This window comes from Vicugna pacos, chromosome 29, assembly GCF_048564905.1.
Source record: "Vicugna pacos chromosome 29, VicPac4, whole genome shotgun sequence".
In the NCBI taxonomy this organism is placed as follows: domain Eukaryota; kingdom Metazoa; phylum Chordata; class Mammalia; order Artiodactyla; family Camelidae; genus Vicugna; species Vicugna pacos.
This window is the reverse complement of record NC_133015.1, coordinates 5601358-5623133: the sequence shown is the minus strand read 5'-3', so window position 1 is coordinate 5623133 and position 21776 is coordinate 5601358. Positions and strand designations below refer to the sequence as shown.

Here is a 21776-nt window from a genome sequence, read left to right as displayed (position 1 = left end):
ACAAAATGCCATTCTTTTTTTTAGGTAGTAATTTTATTTTTCAACTGCCACATAATTTTATTAAATTTTTATGTTCTACTTTGATCTGTTATATGAATTTGCCTAATTTTTAAAGTGACATTTTAAAACATTTTTCTTCTAAAATTATCTCACTGATTTTCTATGAAATTCGTCATATCATCTTTATTACTAGTGAGTCCTTATTGAAAGCAAAATGTTATATATCTTTTAAGCTTTTTACATACAAATTAGTAATTGAACAGGAAAATGGAAACAGAGTTTCTAGGTTCTTATGTGGTGTTTTTCCACAATATTACACTCAGTTTCTGAGGCACACAGTTTAGAAAAGTTATACAAAATAATTTGATGTCAATACCATGAATATGTTTTCAGAAAGTTTATAAGAAGGAAATTTCACTTTTTCTCTGGATGTCATTCATAGTTGTAGCAACTCAACTGCAATACTAAGAATGGCTGCTGAAAGCTCAAACATTTTAATATGCACTGTCTTTAATTTGTCTATTACCAACCATTAAAATTTTTAATAAACATTGAACACATACTATTGTCATACCAGTATTTAAAATATGATATATAGATTTAATAAAGTGTGCATTTAACAAACTACATCAGAATAACTTTTATTACATTTTTAAATAATAATGACTTTGCCTGGGAAGCTTTGAATGCTAACTCATTTCCCCCAGAGTACAAGGGAAGTATGCCGTCTCTGTTAGTAGTGCTTGCCTCACTAAGCTCTTAAACAAACTTATTTACTTTATTTCAGAGATCAGATAAGCCCTCTGTTATTTAGCTTATGGTCTGCCCATTCCTCCTTTTCACCCTATTGAGTCAGAAAATCCTTTGAATGTAATACTTAGGGGAGAGCTGGCAGGCATCAAAACTACTTTGAGGATGCTAAAACAGCCACTGCGGGTCGGGGTAGAGGTGTTCAACCTTTCTGAAAAACAGCTGAGTGTTAATTATTAAATATCTAAACAAAGAAACAAAAAACTAAAAAGTCTTCCATCTTATTTTACGCAGGAATTTGTCAAAGGGTTCATCTGAGATATTTCTGCAATCTCAGAAATTTGGAAACAAGCTTAATGCTCATTAAAAGAATGAAGAAAATGATGATAGCTTCATTACTCTGCAACAATTTGTTATATTCAGCAAGATTATTTAACAACATAATAAAATGTGTATTGAAATAAGAAGTAATGGCACTTGGATGTAAATTGTGATGGCTTTTTCTAATTTACAACTTGTTTTCTAAGTACTAGAAAGAAATAACAAAGAAAATATATCAAAATTTTAACAATGAATATCTTCAGGTTGGGATTATATCTTTTCCTTCATACATACATATCCTTTGAAATGTTTATTTTTAAAAAATTTCATTTGTCTTGTTTTGGGAGCAGTTTGCAGCTTCAGAATTGAATCTTTATTATGATCATGATACTTATCTTTCCCTATGGCAAATAGACATCAGAAGATTTTTCACAAAATAGTGTTTGTGACGCTTAAGATCTATTGAAGAATTGTCACTGCCCTGATGGATATAAGTTATATCTTTCTGAATTGTGGATGGATTTCTTAAGAATAAATTCAGACTTATTTTGGCATTCTTTTTGTTTATTTTTGTCCAAGAAGAGATGCTTAAATACATTGGCTCATTTCAGTTCAGTTTTTTTTTCCTTTTTCTGATTGTAAATCTAAGCAAGTTTATACTAACTTGTTTAGTGAAAAAAATTATTCAAGTACATGTAGATGAGTTAAAGCATTTGGTAAACAACTGTCTTTTTATAAATGCTGAGAAATTAACTGTATGTCCAGTGAATTCTTAATAATACCCTTTAATGATTAATTCAGACATCATCATCTTTAAGACAGTTTCTCTGATCTTCTCAACTCAATATGATCTGTCTTTTTTTCCCCCTGAAATTACAACTTTAGTTTGTATGTCTTGCTACATTTGCCAGGTTTTACCTTATTTTATAGGAATTTTTTTTTTGAGTACTAACTTTAGACCTCAGCAGATGATGGTGTTTGGTGTGTGATATGGTTTTTAAAAATTTTTTTTGGAGCCCTTTAATCTCCTCCCAGGTTCTTGAATACAGTGTATATTTCTATTGCTGGCTGACTTTCTTGGATACCTGAGAATTTCTCATTGTTGTGATTCTTACTTTTGTTGCTCATTCTTTATTCAATATGAGTTTTAGATTGAAAATTCAGGACCATAAAATTAAGACAAGGGTAGAATTTATTGCCCTGTTAATTTTGTCTGCTCCAAAAATGTTTTCTCTAAAGTATATTTTTAACATTGCCTTTTATTCATAATTAATGTATCCCTTTTAGATTCAAGAGTAGAAATCTCCCTCAAATACAAATAAAAAGACTTTACTTGTTCTGAGCACATTCTTTATGATTTAACAGAGCATTAACCATCTCAGTCTGATATTTCCAGAATGAAAACTCTACTCTTAAATTAGTTCTCATATAGCTACTTGAATTTTTTATTTGTTCATCTGAAATATTTCTAAAGCCATCATATATTTCATAAGGTTCTGGGACCAAAATCATATCCCCAAATACATAAATAGCCAAATTATTTCTGATTTATATTTATTTTATATTAAAAAAAATCAGAGCCCTGTTAGCCTTTGGGTAGAGAAACACATTAAAATATTGCTTTAATTTTAATTAAGTAAAATTAAAAATTCAGTGCCTGAATCTCACTAGCATTATTTTACGTCCTCAGAGGTCACGTGGGGATATTGCCTACCTTTTTGGATAGTTTGGGTGTAGACTGCTTCCATCGTTACAGAAAATTCTGTGGGGCAGTGGTGGTTTACATATTGCCTTTTGTTACACAGCAGCTTTCACAGACACTTAACACTAACTCCATTCAAACTTTAACTTAAAAACAAAGAGACAAATTTCAAGTTTCAGTTGTATTTTCAGTGAAATTTAAATTTTTCCCTTATCACTTTTTTTGTGGTTATAACATCAACTGGATTGTTGTTCTCCAATGTTGCAATTTTTTTTTCTTACATATAGGCGTTTTTCCAGTGCCTGAGAGCTCCCTGTTTTTTCTCTTTATCCTTGGTTTTCAGTGGTTTGATTATGATGTGTCTGGGTGTGGTTTTCTTTGTGTTTATTCTAATTAGGATTCAGTGAAATTCTGGGATCTATGAGTTCATATAATTTTTGTCAAATCTCTGAGAATTTTGTCAATTTGGGGGAAACTTTTTGCTCCTCTGGGATGCCTGATATATGTATATTAAACTTTTGATGCTGTCATATAACTCACTGAGGCTCTGTTCATATTTTTAGTGTTTGATTTCTATTCACTATTTCTACAACTTCAAATTCACAAATCTCTTCTGCAGTCTTTCTGCCTGAAATATCCATCAAGTGTAATTTTTAATTTTAGATATTATAGCTTTCAACTTTAGATGTTCCATTTGATTCTTTTTTTATATCTTTAATTTTTCTCCTGGTTATGGGTCATATTTTCTGATTCTTGGGATCTCTAGAAGTTTTTAATGGATCCTGAAGATTTTGTATTTTGTGTTGTTGAGTGTCTGAGTTCTGTTTTTCAAAAAGAAGTATTGTACTTTGCTCTAATAGACATTTAGGTTGTTTTTTGGTTCAGTTTCATCATCTGAAGGCTTGTTTTTAAGTTTTACTAGGGTGGTTCCTTGAGTACCTTCTACTGTAGAAATCATTTATCCCCGTTACTGAAGCCCAGCACGTCTATGTCCAAACTCAATGTTTCAGGGAGCAAGTTTCGACTTTCCACTGCTGCTGGTAGGAACTGAATGAATGAGTCTCAGGTTATGTGGGTCTGGGAACCACTCAGCTCACAGCCTTCCAATAACTTTGTAACCAGCCTCATAGAAGTTCATTCTTTGCATGCCTGTCCTTGGAATCAGCATAGATTCAAGGGACCCCAAGATGATTTCTGATAGCTCTCTTCTATCTAGAAATATGCTTCACAAATTCCTGCGTCCTTAGACACTTTAAACTCTGATCTATCACATCAGTTCAGTAAGGTTGCTGTCTCTGCTTTCAGTGCTACACACACAAACACACACACACACACACACCCCTGCCAACTCTAAGACTTGAAATATGATTCCCAGACAGAAAGTTAGGGCCATCCTAGACCTTACTTTGTTTTTTCACCCAGATGTCATGGATCTGCACTGCCCATGGCATAATGTCAGAAAAACATTTGTTTCATCTGTTTTAAATATTGGAGTATGAGTTAAGGCTTGATTTTGCAGAGAATGTTGAAATGATAGTGTATGACACAATGGCAAAACTATTTCTTCATTATAAACCTGATAGAAACTGGCAAATCAGTCTTCATGTGAGAGATTAGATACATGTAGATTTTAAGGTGATCAAAAAGCATTGAGTAGAATTAAACAAACAACAGTTTGGATTTACAGTCACGAGAGTCATCTACACAGAGTGAAAGGATGGAGCCAGAGAAAGCAGTGAGAATTCAAAGTGCAGCTGCGCTTCAAATTAAATTTGACTCAGGGTCAAGAACTTGGCTCTGTAAACCATGGATATGACCTAATCTAACACTTCTTTGTGTTTGCATTTAAACCAATTTACTTCTGTCCAGGATCACTCACTATTGAAAGTAATGGTACTATATTTCTAAAAATATCTATCATATAAGAGCAAAAAGAAAATAATATTACTTCTACGGATTGCATTACTGATGTTGGCCTAGAGTTGTAAGAAAGATAACCCTCAATCCATTCTGAAGCCAAAAATGAATATTTAGCTTATTTTTCTCCCTCAGTGTGATTAAAATGCACTTGATTATATGAAGAAGTTAAATGTTTGTTTAAAATACATATATACACCTTGATTTTTCTTGCTTGAATTGATTCTCAGAGCATTAGCTTGAGATATGCAATAGCTCAAATTGCCAAATTAAAAAAGATTATCAGCTTTCCTTTCCTTCAGCTCTAACCTTAAATAATTCATAAAGAATGCCCTGAAATGTAGCTAAGTTAAAACAAAACATGACAGCCATATAATCCTTGTTTTCAATGGTGCCATACTCTTAATTTTTTATGTGAGCAACTGTTTATAAAGTCAACCTTCATTCTAAGGATATACACATATATATATATATATATATGTAAAATGCTGTGTCTGGTATTCAGCAAAATCTTGATAATCTAAGGTGTAATAATTAGCAGCCTAATCTGAGACATTTTTATGTTACTTGATTGCTCTTGATTTCAAGTGTAGCTGGTTTAAATGCATAGTGAGTAAATTCTCAAGTATATCCAACTTAAATGCCTTTAAGACTTCTACCTCTTTAATGCTCAATTTAGAAATGTCACTTTAAACTATTTTTTAAAATAAGATGCACTTATTAATTATTTTGTAGCTATAAGATTTTAAAAGAGATTCTTCATATAGAAAAGTATTTGTCACTGATCAAATATATCAGTTATCTAGGGTTCCACAAGATCATCAGTGTCAGAGATTGTATCCTTTTTGGAATTTTAGTTTCACCCTATTAGTTTCTTTAAATTGTTAGACACTTTAGAACATGATCCCTGGCCAAAAAAAAAAAAACGTGCTTAATAAATATTGTTGAATGAATTAATTAATTTTTAAAGCCTTAAAAAATAAATCTGTAAGTGTTGGAGTACTTGGAAATAAAAGTTTCATTGAGTTTAATTAAGCACAATTTAACACTCTGCCAAGCTCAGAAGAGTTTTTAGAAATACTAGCAGTCCTTAGGCAACATAGGAGCCGTTAGTTAAATGAATTAAAAATGAGATTGAGAATAGAAATTACAGCACAGATACCCAGTCTGCTAATTTGCTGAACATTGATGAAAACTAGCTACATATGCTGTTTTTTTGAAACTGAAATTTGATATTGGTTCAATTAAAGAGAATGTATAGAATTAATTATGGTTAAATCCTTCTTTTTCAAAATCGTATTTTTCCTATGTTAATTTCTAATATTAAAAAGTTTTAATCCTTTTTTCTCTTCCACAGCATTTAATAAAATGAATTGTTAATTTCTGATAGAAAGGTTCTGATAATGAAATAGCCAGTATGGTGTCTCATTCCTCAAACTTTCTTCTGAAATATTGATAGACTTAAAATTAAAAACAGCTACAAAAGATTTAGTCACTGTGCAGGCTTGACTTTTAGAGAAGTAAATCAGGAATTTATCACAATATGTTAAATAATTATAAGTATTTTGCTACTGCATTTTGCAATGCAATATTCACCTTTTATATATATTACTAAATTTTCTTCTCAAGAAGATCAGTAGTAGTTAGGAATTAGAGGTTACCTGGTACACTATTGAAAAACTGTTAAAAGCCAGTGGTATTTATTCAATCTAATTATTTTCCTTTTGATTTTTTTTTCTTTAAGGATTAAAGCAAGGAGAGCCAACCATGACTGGCAAAACACAGACCAGCAATGTCACCAATAAGAATGACCCCAAGTCCATCAACTCTCGCGTTTTCATTGGCAATCTAAATACAGCCATTGTCAAGAAGGTTGACATTGAAGCCATTTTCTCAAAGTATGGAAAAATAGTTGGATGCTCAGTTCACAAAGGTTATGCATTTGTACAGTACATGAGTGAACGGCACGCGAGAGCTGCCGTGGCTGGAGAAAATGCCAGGATCATCGCAGGTCAGCCGCTCGGTAAGTCCTGCTCGGTTACGGGTTTCACTTTAATGTTCTACTCTCTGCACATATCTGGATATGGCTTACTGTTAAAAGCCAGCATTACCATGACATTTATCTCTTAATCAATTAGAGTGCCTATGCATTTATCATTTATATTATTTTCTTGTTCTCTTATTGCTTTATTACAAGTGTCTTATTTTCTCCACAAATTTATAAGCATGAGATCAAATCTGCTTTGCAATACTTGTTACTTCCACCAATCCTAACAGGTCCAGGCAAATAAAAAATATGCATCATATTTAACTTTATTTGACTTAAAATGATGTCTTATCTTCCAGGAAACACTATGCTGAGAAAACAAAAACAAACAAACAAAAAAAATACTTTACTTTTTATACGTTTAGCATTTGCTCTGAGAGGCTAATGTATTTTTGTCATCTCTTGTTTTTATTTTTTCGGGAGAAGGGACAGAAAATAGCAAACGGAAGTAAATCTTGGGGACTGGAAAAGGACTATAATCCATTCTTTCTTACCTAAGCAGGGATCTTGTTGTGTCTGCTCAGTCATGTGCAATAATCAGATTTATGTCTAATGTACAAGGAAGAATATGGTTTATTTTTTCAAAGAAAAGAGAGGAATATAGTCTGAAATAAAATGAAAATTTCTAGGAGAAAACATTTTGTAAAAAGTATGCAGATAAAAAATAGAAATGAGACAATCTTCTTTCTACAAAAGGAAAAATTGTAATTGAAACATCAATGGTTCTCCAATTTATATATCTTATTGTGTTCAGATTCATATATTAATCTGTTTATACAATGTCTTCTTTTGGATGTCTAATGGGGATCTCAGCTTTATGATCAGAAAACAGAACAATACTCTTAATTTTTCACCCCCCGAACTTGCTTCACCTCCATGCTTCTCCATCATAATAAATGAAACTTCATTTACCCAGTTTTTCAAAGAAAAACCTAAATGTCAACCCTGATTCTTCTCTTCCCCTCACACTCCAAATGTTATCCATCATCCTATTTCTTGCCATTAATATACCCCAAACTCAATCAACTTTGAAATCTAGACCAATAGACCAATAGCTGTCTTATAGAAGCTGCCATTTTATCTCAGCTGGACCACTGAAATAACCCCCTAACTGGTCTGCCTCTTTCCACTTTCCCTTGGTCCCTTGAAAAACTAAATGACATTATGCCATTAATCTGCTCTTAAGCCTCCAGTGCCTCCGCATTTCCCCCAGAATAAGATAAGTCTATCCTACAGCTACAGTGCCCCACACTGCACGTCCTCAGCTCCATCTCGCTCTCTCTGCCTTCCTGTATCACTTCAGTGTTGCCGGCCATCTTGATATGCCTCAGACATCCCAAGATTGTTCCCACCTCGGAGGCCCTGGACTTGCTGTTTCCTCTGCTCAGAAGACAGGTCTTTGCTAGATTATTTTCTCCCTGCTTTATTTTGTGCTTTGCTCCAATTTTCCTTCCCCAGAGAGGTTTTTCTGACCAACCTGACTAAAATAAAATAACGTTCTGCCCTCTTGCTTATACTGTCTATTCTATTAGTGTGTTTTTTTTTTCATAGCCTTCATCTGTACCTGGAATTACATATTTTAATTTATGATGTTACTTCTTTCATGTCCACAGACATAAAGATGAAGGAGCATATAAAAGAAACAAGAATAAAAAGCTTAGACAAATCAAGTTAGAAGAGTGCTAAGAATGTTGTGTTACCAAGTTATATAACATAGTTATGAAAAATTGGGGGGAAGGTATGGGATTCAATAAAATGAGAGTGAAGCCTGGGTTAATAGTCTTCAGGGAGTAAAAGATGTTTTACATAAATGCTTGCTATAAAACCACAATCATTACCATATAGGAATATGGTTTTATTTATATTCCTCTAGTTCACTTATCATATTTTAATGAAAGACAATACTTTCAGAAAGACATTGGGAAGTTTTACATTTGTCCTTTTTTTTTTTTTAATATCCACATTCTACTTGTTTACCTTGAAATGGAAATTTTCCCGCCAATTTTGTTTTCCTTTCTAAGTTGAAATTTCTACTTCGAGGCCACATCTGAACCAGTTATCAGAGAAATGCCCATTTCCTGTATCCTGATTGTTATGAAACTAGTGCATACTTGTAAGAATGCCTTTAATTATTAATGCCTTTAATTTTAAGTTAGTTGCCAATATAAAATCAATTAAAAGTCCAATTCACGTGTTCATGAACTATAGCTGACTTTCCAGAGTCTCATTTCCTAGGTTGGGAAGGGGGAACTTCCCGCCTACCCCTCTTGAGTTCTTGTAGGTGGGCTAATAATAAAATCAACATAACCCAGGTTAACAGGAGAAAAAGAAACAAATTGTTACTCGTGCACATGGACGGCTTGTAGAAATGGGGCCCAAGAAGTGGCCAAAGCAGGTAGTTTTTATACTTTTTAGACAAAGAAACAATACATTTGGGAGGAAATGACAGGACCAAGAAACTTAGATTTGGGGACTTAAATAGTTAGGAATTTTAACAAAGTTTGGGCTTGGGTAGTAAACTGGTTTGTTTTTAGAGGCTTCTTGGCCAGGATTCGCTGGCCCGGGTGTTAAGGGTGTTCATTTACCTCCAGGTGCAGGGAGGATACCTTTCACATGAGAGATTTATTTCTTGTTTCCGGGAGACAGAGGAGGGTCTGAGTGTCCCTCTTGGACTGGCTGTTTCTTACGTAAGTTTAATTCGAAATAATCAGTATGCCTTGAGGCATGTTTTGGAGCAGGCTGCCTTGAACCCCAATACCTATCACTGCTCATTTCTTTGCTATCCCTTTGAGAAAAATGCAGTGGGGAAGGAGAGATAGCCACACTAAAACTTTAGTGCCTTGCTTGGAAAATCCCATGGGGGGACAAAATGATGACACCACATCACTATTCTTTGAGAGACCAGAATTAAATTATGCTTCTAAGAAGATACCATTTCTCATTCCCAGTCATTCTTCTGGGATCCTCTCTCGGTTGTGTCCTCCAGTTAATCTCTGGAGCATTTATCTTTTTTTTTTTTTTCCATTAAGGAGCATATATCTTAATCAGCCATAGTCCACCCTTTCTGCTTGAATCCAAGTCAAAGACTTGATTCTTTCAGTTGAAATCTGGTCGTTCACTCCTTGTGTCTAAGCTGAACGCCTTTTCATACAAAGCAGGTGATTTACAACTTAATAACTTTGCTTTTCAGGACAAGTGTCTCAATCTACTCACCTTTCCTTAAGTGATATTACTAGGGATTCAGGCAAAAGCATGTGTTAGATGTTCCTTATGAGCATCTGGTTCCTGAAGAAAATGTTTAGTTTTCCAGGAGATATATCCATTTCTGGCTTTAAATACCTTATTTTTGGTGACAGGTGAAAACTTAGGTTTAAGTAAATCACTTGCTTCTTGAGATTTTTGACTCTCAAATAAACCTTTTAAGGTTTTTAGCTCCCACTAAACCCTACAAGTCCTTAATTTGAAGCAGATTGGTTATGGATCAAATAATAGACCACTGTCATACAAAATTGTCATTAGCTTCACGTACCACAACCTATCTAAGCATTCCTCCTTTTCTTTAAGGTGGGAAGAGAATTAGTATTGATTAAGCCATGCACTGGGCTAGTTCTTTACCTATATTATCTTATTTGATCTCAGTGCATATCACTTCGTATCACTATGTGTTTAGTTTTTTATAGACAATTTAGAAATTCAAGTAGAACATCAATAGTACCAGAAAAAATTAAACATCCTAATGTGAGTCCTTATTGTTTGATGGTGATTACAAATATATCTCTAAACTAAGAATGGCTTATGCATGTGATGAAAAGTAGCATTTATTAAATGGAAAATACGAAAAGCTATTTTGAGTCTGTCAGTAAGGGGACATTGAAGTGTTTTAAGCTGGGAAGTGAAAAGTTGACATTTTTTATTGAAAGAATAATCCATCAGCAGTTTGATGGATGGATTAGTGTGATATAAAACTAGAAACAAGGACATGTGTTTGCAGTCTGCTGAAAGAATCTAGGTTTCAAATTATGGAAAAGAAGAGGAAAAAGTTAGGAAAAGGAGGTAGGACCAATAAGATTTAATAACTAATTGGCACAATGGGTGAGACAGAAAGAGAAGAATTAAGAATGATTCCCATATTTCTGGGTTGACTTGCAGATAACCAGGATGATGGAGAAAGATTTCCCAAAGGAAAAGATTCCTGTGTAAGACAGAGTTCAGGACTGAATAGATGTATTAAGATTGATGTACATGCCTGAAGGTATCTAAGTAGATGTATCTATTAGAATCTTGGATACGCAGTCCCAGCTAGGAGGAGAGAGTTGGACTAAGGGTAGTGAGTTTGTAAGTCATCCACACAGACAGAGCTAAAACTATGGAGATGCATAAGTTCACCCTGGGAAAGTATACAGGGTGCAAAGAGTATTGGCTGAGGACTGATCTGTGGAGAAACCTTTGGGTCCCAATAAAAAGAAGAACCTTTCTGATAAGACTTCTGGAAGTCTAAATCCAAAGGACCTTCTACACAGCTCTTTGATCTCCCAGTTCTAGGTTACAGGTACCATGTCCTTCCAAAACTTCGAGTATTAGATGACTACCTTCTTAGTCGATCCTTAAGTCAGTTCCCCTAAGCTGCTAATGATTTCCAAACTTTCATAAGCACAAATGTTCTTATTGATACTAATATTTAAAAATCTCATTTGGGAGAGCTTAAGCATATTATCTTTAAAGCCTAAGTTTCTTTCCGTATCAATGTCTTCTATACCCAAAGCCACCTGCCCAGCTGAGTGGTGGAGAAAACCTTTTATCTACCTTGCCAGATTTCATTGTTTGTCTTTAATAAAGCCATTGGCATAAATAGAAATGTTCTTCAGACCAACTGCAAGTTAACCATTGCAGACATAGTCAGGATGAATTTACACACTTGACTACATTTGTATAACTCAACATTTAAGAACAAAAATTCCATATATCCAGATTATAAAATACTCTGCATCTTTCTGAAGAAATCAACTTTTACCATAAAATTATCATCAAATTCTAGTTTGAAATGTTAAGTAAGTATATAGTTTGCATTCTTTCCAAATTTATGTAAGATGAGAAGTTATTTTAAAGATTGCTGGATCCTACCTAAAAATTACAGTGCATGGAGTAATTAAGGGAGCTCAGAAATTAGAGCTCAAAATACTGGAACTCTCATCTGAATTTTGAAAGGTCAGAGTCTAATGTCTCGATTAACTTCCTTCCTTGGGTTTTTTAATTCAAGATTAAAGACGAAGATTTCTGAACTTTATAACATAACACATGAAAAGTCACCTTGTGTTAGTTCAATGATCTATTCATTTTATCAACATGATAATGACCCCAAGCAATGTTTTACTGAATACATAGTTTGTTTCCTGAGGTTACCTCCCTTAAAGGCATATAGCACATTAACTAATAATTAAAGGGTACTTTTTTGCCTTTGAGGTTAAACTCCCATATATTTAATACTTCAGAGAAATTAAATGAAAACAAAAATACTTATTTCTTCAAACTGCAAAGAACGTCTCCAGTTTTTTTTTTTTTTAAGTCTATGATCCAGGCATGTCCCAAACCTGATTGTGAGGTTGACAGATTTATTTTGGGTGCCATCCTCCCCCATTTCTATGCTATTTTCTTTAAGATTTATTTTCAGTTCACAGTCTACTCATTCAAACCTGGGTGGCATGTGACCTCATGCCAGGCTGTGACCCCAGTCTGTGACACGTGTTTCAAAATCATTCTCTCTTCTTTTCCCCTTTGATATCTCTTATTCCTAGTTCACAGTTGTCTGTCTGAGGAAACATACCTAATAAATACTCTTGATCATATGTTTGGAGATATGATAATTGAACACATTAAAGGATTTCAAATAAATAAACTGGATTTTTAGTATTGCTGCCTTCCAAGTACCCATCATAACACACCCTGTGGGTATTGTACAGAAAAGGAAACTTCGTTGCTTTTTATACATTTTCAGTTCTTTAGCACATCTTTTATATCACAATAGAAAAGGGGTATCTTTTTTATATCCCTGGCTATCTGCCTTTGATAGGTCATGAGGATTGCTAAACTGCAGAAAGGAACACTTGTTTGCATTTGGATCCACAGTAATTGGAGATTCTTAAAAAAAATCAGAATCCCACTGTAAAATTGTTCTGAATGATTTTTGTAAAAAACACAATTTCTATAATGTAAATTCCTTTTAAAAATGTATTTCAATTGGTTATTTAAAAATTTTTAATTTAAAAATTTGAAGTATTAACATGTCCTCTTTTAAATAGTTCATTGAAACTGACTTCTAAGTTTTGCTAATACTGGGAATATTTATTATTTTTAATTGAAATTTAGTCATTGGAATTATTTTTTTCTCAAATGCATTATATGAAAGGTAAAATAAACATGTTAAATGTTTAGTATTGACAATTTTTACATGAGCAGTCACACCTAAAGTGTCCTTTTGTACCCAAATATCATGCAGAAGTTGGAGGCTAAGTCTAGACTAGTGCCGATTTCTACTGATTACACTTGGCTTGATTACACACAGGCTATATGTAGACATTTGAAATGTCTTTATTTGTAGACTATTTCACTCCTACTATGATTGCAAAAGACACAGTTTATGAACTTAGGGATTCAGTTATTAATAGTAGGAATAGAAGGTTCTTGTGAGGGTTCAATGAGCTATTTCTCTGGAGCCTCTTCCATTTTATTCTGTTTTTGTTGTGATTATGATATACAATTAAATTGCATTAAATAATTGCATTATTTTAAAAAGTCAGACATCCCAGAGTTAGCTAGTCAGTAGACATGAGTTAATTTTTTTCTAAACATAGCCCAGTCTTTAAGCATCAAATATTAACAAATATATATTTTATTCAAAGGTTATAGTAAATGATATATTGGTTTAAAGAAAGATTTTATTCATGGAATACTTCCTCTATATTCCTTAAAATGACACCCTTTCATAGTTGTCTCTTATTAATGGCTAGACATTTACAAAGTACTTCATCATTGTCAAAGCTCTTTCAAGCTCATCTTATCTTTTTTGATTCTCACAGCAGTACTGAGAGGTAAGTAATATGAGTGTTTATGTCTATTCTGCTGGGTAGGAACTGAAGCTCAGAGAAATTAACTTGCCTTACAGCACACACGTGCTGTCATAAGATATCAAACTCATATATTCTCGTCTGAAGTTACTTCACTGTTTATTCTTGCCAGTAATTTTTTTCCCCATATCAATATATCAGCAAAGTGACTGTACACTTTATCATCCAAACCAGGAGACTTCTGAGAGAGAGAAGGGATGATGGTAATGGTGATGCTGTGATATCAGGCTTAAACCAGGGTGATTCTAGAGGAACTTAAATGTAGTCCTTATTGTCTATTGCATCCGCAGTTAAAGTAGACTTGTCAACCTGCTTGATCTTTCCCATAGCACAGTTACTGCATCGTACTTTTGTTTGTTTGTTTTTTAGTATATTCTAAAACCACTGAAAACCACTGTTCCTAGAAAATATTTTTCACCCCAAAAGGAAATACTGTACCCATTAGCAGTTGCTCCCTCGCCCAGACTGGCAACCACTAATGTACTCTCTGTCTTTACAGATTTGCCTGTTCTGGGCATTTCTTTTTCTTTCTTTCTTTTATTTTTTCATATTGAAGTATAGTCAGTGTACAATGTTGTATCAATTTCTGGTGTACCACATAATGTTTCAGTCATACATACACATACATATATTCGTTTTCATATTCTTTTTCATTATAGGTTACTACAAGGTATTGAATATAGTTCCCTGTTTTAAACTCTGACATTTTAACAGCTAAGAGAAATTTGTTTCTTTCTCACATAAAATACAGTCAGTGTCCTAAGGGGGAGATGGGTGAAGGTGGGGCTCAGTCCTCCTCTTTCATCCGGGGACCAGGCTGTAGGATGCTCTGACATCTTTCAGTGAGTGGCTACTGTAGGGGAGGAGAACTTTTCCTTTCTTCTCTTCAAGATTCTTTGACTGGTCTAATTGTTAAATTGACATAAGACAGATTAACAGGAGAATGAAAAATTTAATTTGTGTATATGGGAGATGATAGAAATATAAACTCAAAAAAGTGACCAAGGCAGGCAGCTTTTATACCTTTTAAACAAAGAAACAATACATTTGGGAAGAGTTGACAGACAAAGGAGTTTGGCCTTGGGTAATAAATTAGTAAAGAAGTAACAGAATTTGTTTATATAGCCTTCAGGCCTCGAATTCCTCATCTCTTGTAATAAGAATGTCTCTCTAATTCCTGGTACGGGGAAGGTACCTTTCCCATGGGAGATTTATTTCTTGCTTTCCAGGGGACAAAGGGAGTCAGAGTGTTTTGCACTGGCTGTTTCTCAAGTAACTTTAATTCAGAATAATCAGTATGCCAGAGTGGCCTATTCTGAGACAACCTGTCCTGAATTCCATCACTATACGATGTACCTGGAAGGGAGTCAAGATGTTGCCGGTGGAGGCAACCAGTGTTCCAGGTTCCTGTCCCGTCCCAGAAAGAATTCAGAGACAAGACGTAGAGGTTAAGAAAAGTAAAGTGATAATTTATTGAAGGATGGATAGTACACTCTCAAGGGGAGAGCGGGCAGGCTCAGGTGAGCGGCTGCCCTGAGTTTCTTTAGCAAGTTAGTTACATAGGGTGTAAAAATGAAGGGACGAAATATTCACTGAGGAGGGAAGGGTTTGGGATCATATTTCCTGATTATCATCCCAACTCCACCTTCCCAAAGGGAGGAGGGATTTTTGTCCTTATTTAGTCTGGATCAGAAGTGTCATGGCAGGATGGGTGCTTCTGACCTGCAAGGCCAATTTGATTGAAATGAGGGCATAATGAGCAAAAGGTTATATTCGGACACTGGAAACTCCTGCCTTTTCTCACCTTTCTTTGTTGGTCTCCAGGCCAAAAGTTGTGGCCCCTTATCAGCCCAAAGATTCCTGCTTTTCTTTCTCTGCCCAGGGACCCTTGGTGCTCACATGACGTGTGGTTTCCTGCATCTGGCCTCTGCCCTTCCTTTCCGCCCGATTCCTGCCATTGGGTCTGTGTCCCCCTTTCTCTGCTCGTTTCTAGCTCTCTGCCTGCTCTAACAAAGCCAGCAGACTGGTTAAAAAAGAGAGAGGATGATGCTCTGGCAGTTCTGCATTTCAAGCCTGGAAGGGGTACTCAGCTTACCTGCTTACGTTTCATGGACCACACCTAGATGCTAATGGGCCTGGGCAGTCATTCCCGCCAGTAAACAGTAAATCTTTAGTGGGCAGTCGGCTTCTTTGCCACATGTGGTAAAGTAACATGAAGAAATTATTCACTAAGAGTCCATTTTCTCACCTGTAGTATTTAGCTCAGTGTATAAAGCAGAACTCATGTGTTTGTGGAGTGCTTAGAACCTTGCTGGCATACAGTACATACTTTGTGATAAAAGTTTGTGCACAGTGATTTCAGCCTCTGAAATCATCCTAGTGCCATGAGAAGTCCTCTGTATTTGTGTGTGTGTGTGCGTGTGTGTGTGTGGTGCACCATTCTGAACAGCTTTTGAATCAATGGTGCAGGCAGGCCATTCTAGTTGAGTCGGTAATTGCTGAGAGTAAGAAATTCGTTCAGATGATTCCAAGTGTGGTGGGAGATGATTCGAGACAAGGAGAGATTTAAAAGGATGGGTGGATAGGGAGAGGAATTTCAGGTGGATGGCGCATTATACCTGGAGTCTTAATTCAGGCAGAAGTGAATAAAGCCCTGTGGATGAAGACTGGTCTCATGGAGAAGAGTGGAGGGAGGTAAGATTGATGCCAGGCTGTGCAGGGTCTTGCGTGACACACTGATGAATCCAAGTGTGTAGAAATACTTACGAGATTGTATTCCATCTAATGAACATTAGCTTCAAAAGAATGTTAGGTTTGTTAACTATCATTTGAGTTACTGTTATGTTTTAATTATGTAACGTATTATTTAACATGCACCTTGATTTCCTTGTACTGTTGAAATATTCATTCACTTCTTCCTTCATCTGTGAAAGAATTATTAATGTTCTATTCCGTCCAAGACATAGGTGAAGCCCTCTGGGAATGAAGATTGTACTTAGGTTTAGTGTAATTGTTATAAGCTATTTCCTGAATATCTTATTTTCATTTATTTTCTGCTTTCGTAATATAATTATGCCTTTAAGTAACAGGATGCTTGCATTTTGCAGTTTCTGGTGGGCTGTATACAGCAATACATGTCTTTAGAGCAGTGTTTCCTAACCTTGGCAGTATTTAAATTTGGGGCCTTTGTTTTGGGCGCTTGTTCTGTGCGTTGTAGTAGGTTTAGCAGAAGCCACGACTTCCATCTCCAGCCGAGGCTTCCCCTTCACTAGACGCCAGAGGTACCCTCTCCCAGTAGCAATGACCAAAACTGCGTCCAGACATTACCAGAAATCCTCTTAGGGGCAAAAACTGGTTAAAAAGCACCGCTTTGGAGTAATCACGCAACAAACTCCATTAATTTAGAAATCTTAACAATAGTTTTATACAAGATAAACTATATGAAAACAATGCCTTGCATTATTTTGACACTAACTCATAATTTATAATAATGATAGAGCTTTTCCAGTTGTCCAGAAAACAAAACTCAGTATGGGCATTTCAGAGCAATTACAATGTTTGTGGCCATAGTTTAGCATTTGTATCACCAGTTTGTTGTAATCCTTAAAACTGCAAATGCCGGAAACAAATTAATCTGTCTGTACAGTTGACATGTTTATATGTTTACTGATTTAAAAAAATTTTAAAGCTGTCTTTCTCTTCACATCTTTACTATAATGCCTTTTAGGGATGTAATTTTTTTTTTCATTTAAGTCCCTTCAAACATCTAGGATCACCACTAGAAATTATGAAGAACAAGTCTTATAAAAGTGTTAAGTAAGAAATACTGAGTTCTGAGACTGCTCAGATGCTCGGGATAACGTTCAAATATATATTATTCAACAGTACCACCCAAAGCTTGTTAAAACAGAGAGATTAAGAATTTCGGCATCCCTAGTTGATGTTTTCCCTAATAAATGCATCAGTTCTCCCACTGCAACTTCCCTACTCCATTTTGGTGAGAACTAGTTTCCTGCATATGCCTCCAGGTACAAATGAGATGCAAGGTCTGAACTTTCAGTAAAGACGATTGACAGAGAGCCTGGGCTGAAATGATGAATACAGATGATCTTTTTGGCCAACATCATCCATTGCAGACCCCTTGAGAAGTACACAGCCCTTGCAGGGGCTTCTAAGTCATGAAAGTCTTGTAGAAAACTTTCAAAGAATGCTGCTGGTAATAACACTTTTAGCAAGGCACCATTATATAAACCTATTATTACCGTTTGTACTGATAGAAAAATTAGCTTTTTCCTGCCTCAATGTCTAAAGAACATACTGTCAGCCTCCTTTCTCAACGTGATAGTTTGACAAAGTTTTCACTTCCCAAGATGTAAATCGTAAACCAATCCTCCAGTTAATCTGAACATTAGTTGCAATGAAAATAAGAAATTGAATTAGCAAATATTTGATTTTTTTTCTTTTTATTTTGGAATTATTTGCCATCCTAGCTTCCCCAGGGGGTGAGCTCAGGAACTTTCTACTCCACCATCTTCATCTAGATTTCTCAGTAGTTTTATTTCTTATCTTTCAATGTTTCTTTCTTTCCTTACATTATTACATTGGCTGTTATCTCCAGAATAATATTGAGGAATGGTAGTGGTAGGAAAAACATTTTTCTTATTACATGAGAAAGCTGCCAATATTTTGCTATTATCATTTACCAGAGAATTTTATTTTTGTGGAAATTCCCTATGAAATTCAGAAAGTTCTCCTTATATTTCAACTTGGCCATTAATTTTTATTGAAATGTATTTGATATTTTCCTATCTATATAGAAATTAATATTTGATTTTTCTCCTTTATTCTGTTAATATGAAGAACCACAATTGATCTTTGAATGTTAAATCAATTTCACACTTGTGGAATCAATGGAACATGATAATAAATTAGTATCTTTTTAAAAAATTTTATGTTTGTGATAGAGGTTTAGAGATTGACCTTCAATTTTTTTTCCTGTTATGTCCTTAACAATCTTGCTGTTGAGGAGATGCTGACTTCATAAAATGCACTGGGATGTGCTCCTTTTTCTCCCGTTCTCAGGAAGAGTTTGTATGTGATTGGCGTCATATTTGGATACTTCACCAATGATGTCATTCAGGGTGGGAGTATTTTGTGGAAGGATCTTTAATACAGATTCACTTGCTTTACTAGGCATAGGATATATGCAGATTTTTAAAATTACTCTCGTGCCAGTTTCAGAGAGATACGTTTTCTAAGATACGTTTCTAAGGGATGTGCTAATTTGACACACTTTTTCAAATGTATTGTCAAGATCTTCGTAGTCCTCATATTTTATTGTCATTCAGGTCTTTAAGTGATGTCTTTCTATTTCTTGATCCTAATATTGGTAACTTCTTTCTGAGCTTTCTTTTTTAAATCAGTTTAGTTATTCATTCAAATAACCAAATTATGGCTTAGTGAATGTTCTCTATTACACATTTGTTTTTGTTTCATTACTCTGTAATCTTATCTTTATTATTTCTTTCCTTCTACTTTATTTGGTTTGGTTTGCTACTCTTTTATACTTCATGAATGGAGACTTAGATCATTCATTTTCAGCTTTTCATGTTTTTCAAAAATGCATTTTATTATATGGTTCTCTCTGAGCACAGCTTTAGTTTCATCCCACAAGTTCTAACACATCACACTTTCAGAATCAATAGTTAATAAATATTTTATAATTCACATTGATGTTCTTTCTTTGATCGATTGGGTTATTTAGAAAGTTTGTTATTGAATTTACAATTCTAAAAATTGATTTTAGCTTAATTTCACTGTAACTAGAGAATAAATTGATTAAAATTCAATGAGACCTTTTTCATAGCTCTCTATCTGGTCAGTTTTCATAAATGTTCTTTCTTAAGTGTACCATCTGCAGTTGATAAACAGCACATGTCTTCTGCTGTTGTTCTGTGAAGCCTTCTTCAATAAGTGTCTTCAATAAGACAAAAATCACTTATTGAATTTCTCTGATCTGCTGTATTATTATTGATTTTTGTCTTTTTTCCATCAATTTTTAGGAGAGGTGAATTATGATTATGGATTCATGTGTTTATCTTTTGAGTTATTTTAATTTTTGCTTCATATATTTGAAGCAACAACATTTGGCAAATAAAACTTGAAATTATTGTATCTTTCTAATGGATTCACCCTTTTTATTAGTATGATGTATCTCTATCTCTTAATTATTTTTGTTTTAAAGAAACACGTTTCATCTTAATATAGCTGAACTTATTTCTTTTGATTACTCTTTGCATAGTATACCATTTTTTATCCATTTTAATTTCAGTCATCCTGTGTCTTAATATTTAATGTATGCCTGTAAGCAAAATATAATCTTTTAAAAAAATACAGTCTGACAGCCCTTGTCTTTTAATTATAGTAATCTATTCACATTTAATTACTGATATATTTGAACTTATATTCACAACTTTGCAATTTTTTTCTATTTGTTCATGTGTTGCATGTTAATTTTTCTTTCTTGCCATTTTTTTAAGATTCATCTTTCTTTTATTATTTTGTATTTCCTATTCTATTAGCTTGTAAGTTATACATACTTTTGCTGTTTTTTGAAGTATTCACCTAGAGATTACAGCAATATCCTTGATTTGTTAGTTTAATGCAATGTAATTAGTTTTGGACTTCCCAAATCACCCTAGGTTCATAGAACACTTTAAGTTCATTTTTCCCCCTCTCATCCTTTGTGTCATGAATTTCAATTTTGCATATATTTTGCTTCATTTCTTGACTTTTTATTTTGAAGATTTTCAAGTGTATGTAAGAGTGAAGAGACCAGTATAATGAAGTAAGTGTACACATGATCCCATCTTAGCAAATATCAGTACACAACCACATTATTTTTTCTATGCCTCATTCATTTCCTTTCTACTCCCTGGATTGTTTTCAATCAAACCTCAGACATCATTTTCTATATTATATATATTATATAATGTATTATTTTATATACATACACATTTTATTTTTATATATAGTACGTATATGTATATAATAATTTAAAAAACATAACCACAATAGCATGATCTCACCAAATCTCTTTGCTACAAATCCTCAGTATCAATCTAGTAATAATTTCCTGTTTCTGTAAGTCCCTCTCTTACACTTTTTAAATTAACTTATTTGAATTGGAATTCAGATAAGATGCAGAGATTGATTTGACATGTGTCCTTAAATCTCTTAATTTATGCATTCTCCTAATATACTCCTGTTGTGGTGGTCATAGAGAAGCTTAACCACCAGTTGACTGAAGAGATAGACCTGGGCAGTTGGAGGGTTCCACTCTCCTCCTTCCCTGTCCTTGAAATGTGTCTTCTGCTTGCCTTCCTCATTCCCAGAAGCTGCCTCAAGATACAGCCTTGAGATAATAATTTGGCGTTGAGACTATCTGGACTCCATACGTGACCAAACCCAGTTAAAGCCTCTGTATAAACTTAATGGATGGGTGCAGAAAACTGTTCCTCTCACAACCACTCAAGATAAGCCTCCAAGTTCCCTTGCTTCCCAAACTTGCTGCCTACCAGCCTGAAGTGGTCTGCCCCTTTCTTCAGTTTCTCTTTGCCCTCCCTCCTTGTACAGGAGCCAGTTTCAGATTACACCCCAGAAGCTCCCAGGGAGGTTATGAACCCACAATTTCCCCATCTCTCTTTGCATTTTATCTGTTGAAAGGACTGAGTCATTTGTCCTATAAATTTTCAGAAATTCTGCAATTTGGCGATTGCATCCCTGTGGTATCATTTAACATCCTTCCCACTTTCTTGTATTTCCTAAAAAATTTTAAATATATCTAGAGACTTGTATCAATTTATGTGGAAATTTTGAAAGATTTAGTCATAGGTGATTGTGTGCATTTCTATCAAAA

At 34.4% G+C, this 21776-nt stretch overlaps 1 protein-coding gene across 18 annotated transcripts in view; it reads left to right on the top strand.

The window, feature by feature from the left end:
- The window catches only part of RALYL (RALY RNA binding protein like), a 584818-nt gene that overhangs the window by 281703 nt on the left and 281339 nt on the right, over nucleotides 1-21776 (top strand). For 17 of the 18 annotated variants that reach the window (XM_072951759.1, XM_072951758.1, XM_072951765.1 and 14 more), the window contains one exon: nucleotides 6435-6713. In XM_072951759.1, the coding sequence (XP_072807860.1) occupies nucleotides 6458-6713 (256 nt within the window). In that variant the 5' untranslated portion in view covers nucleotides 6435-6457. Of the gene's footprint in view, nucleotides 1-6432; nucleotides 6714-21776 lie in introns of those variants that run through there. The other variant, XM_015237670.2, reaches the window with a different exon arrangement.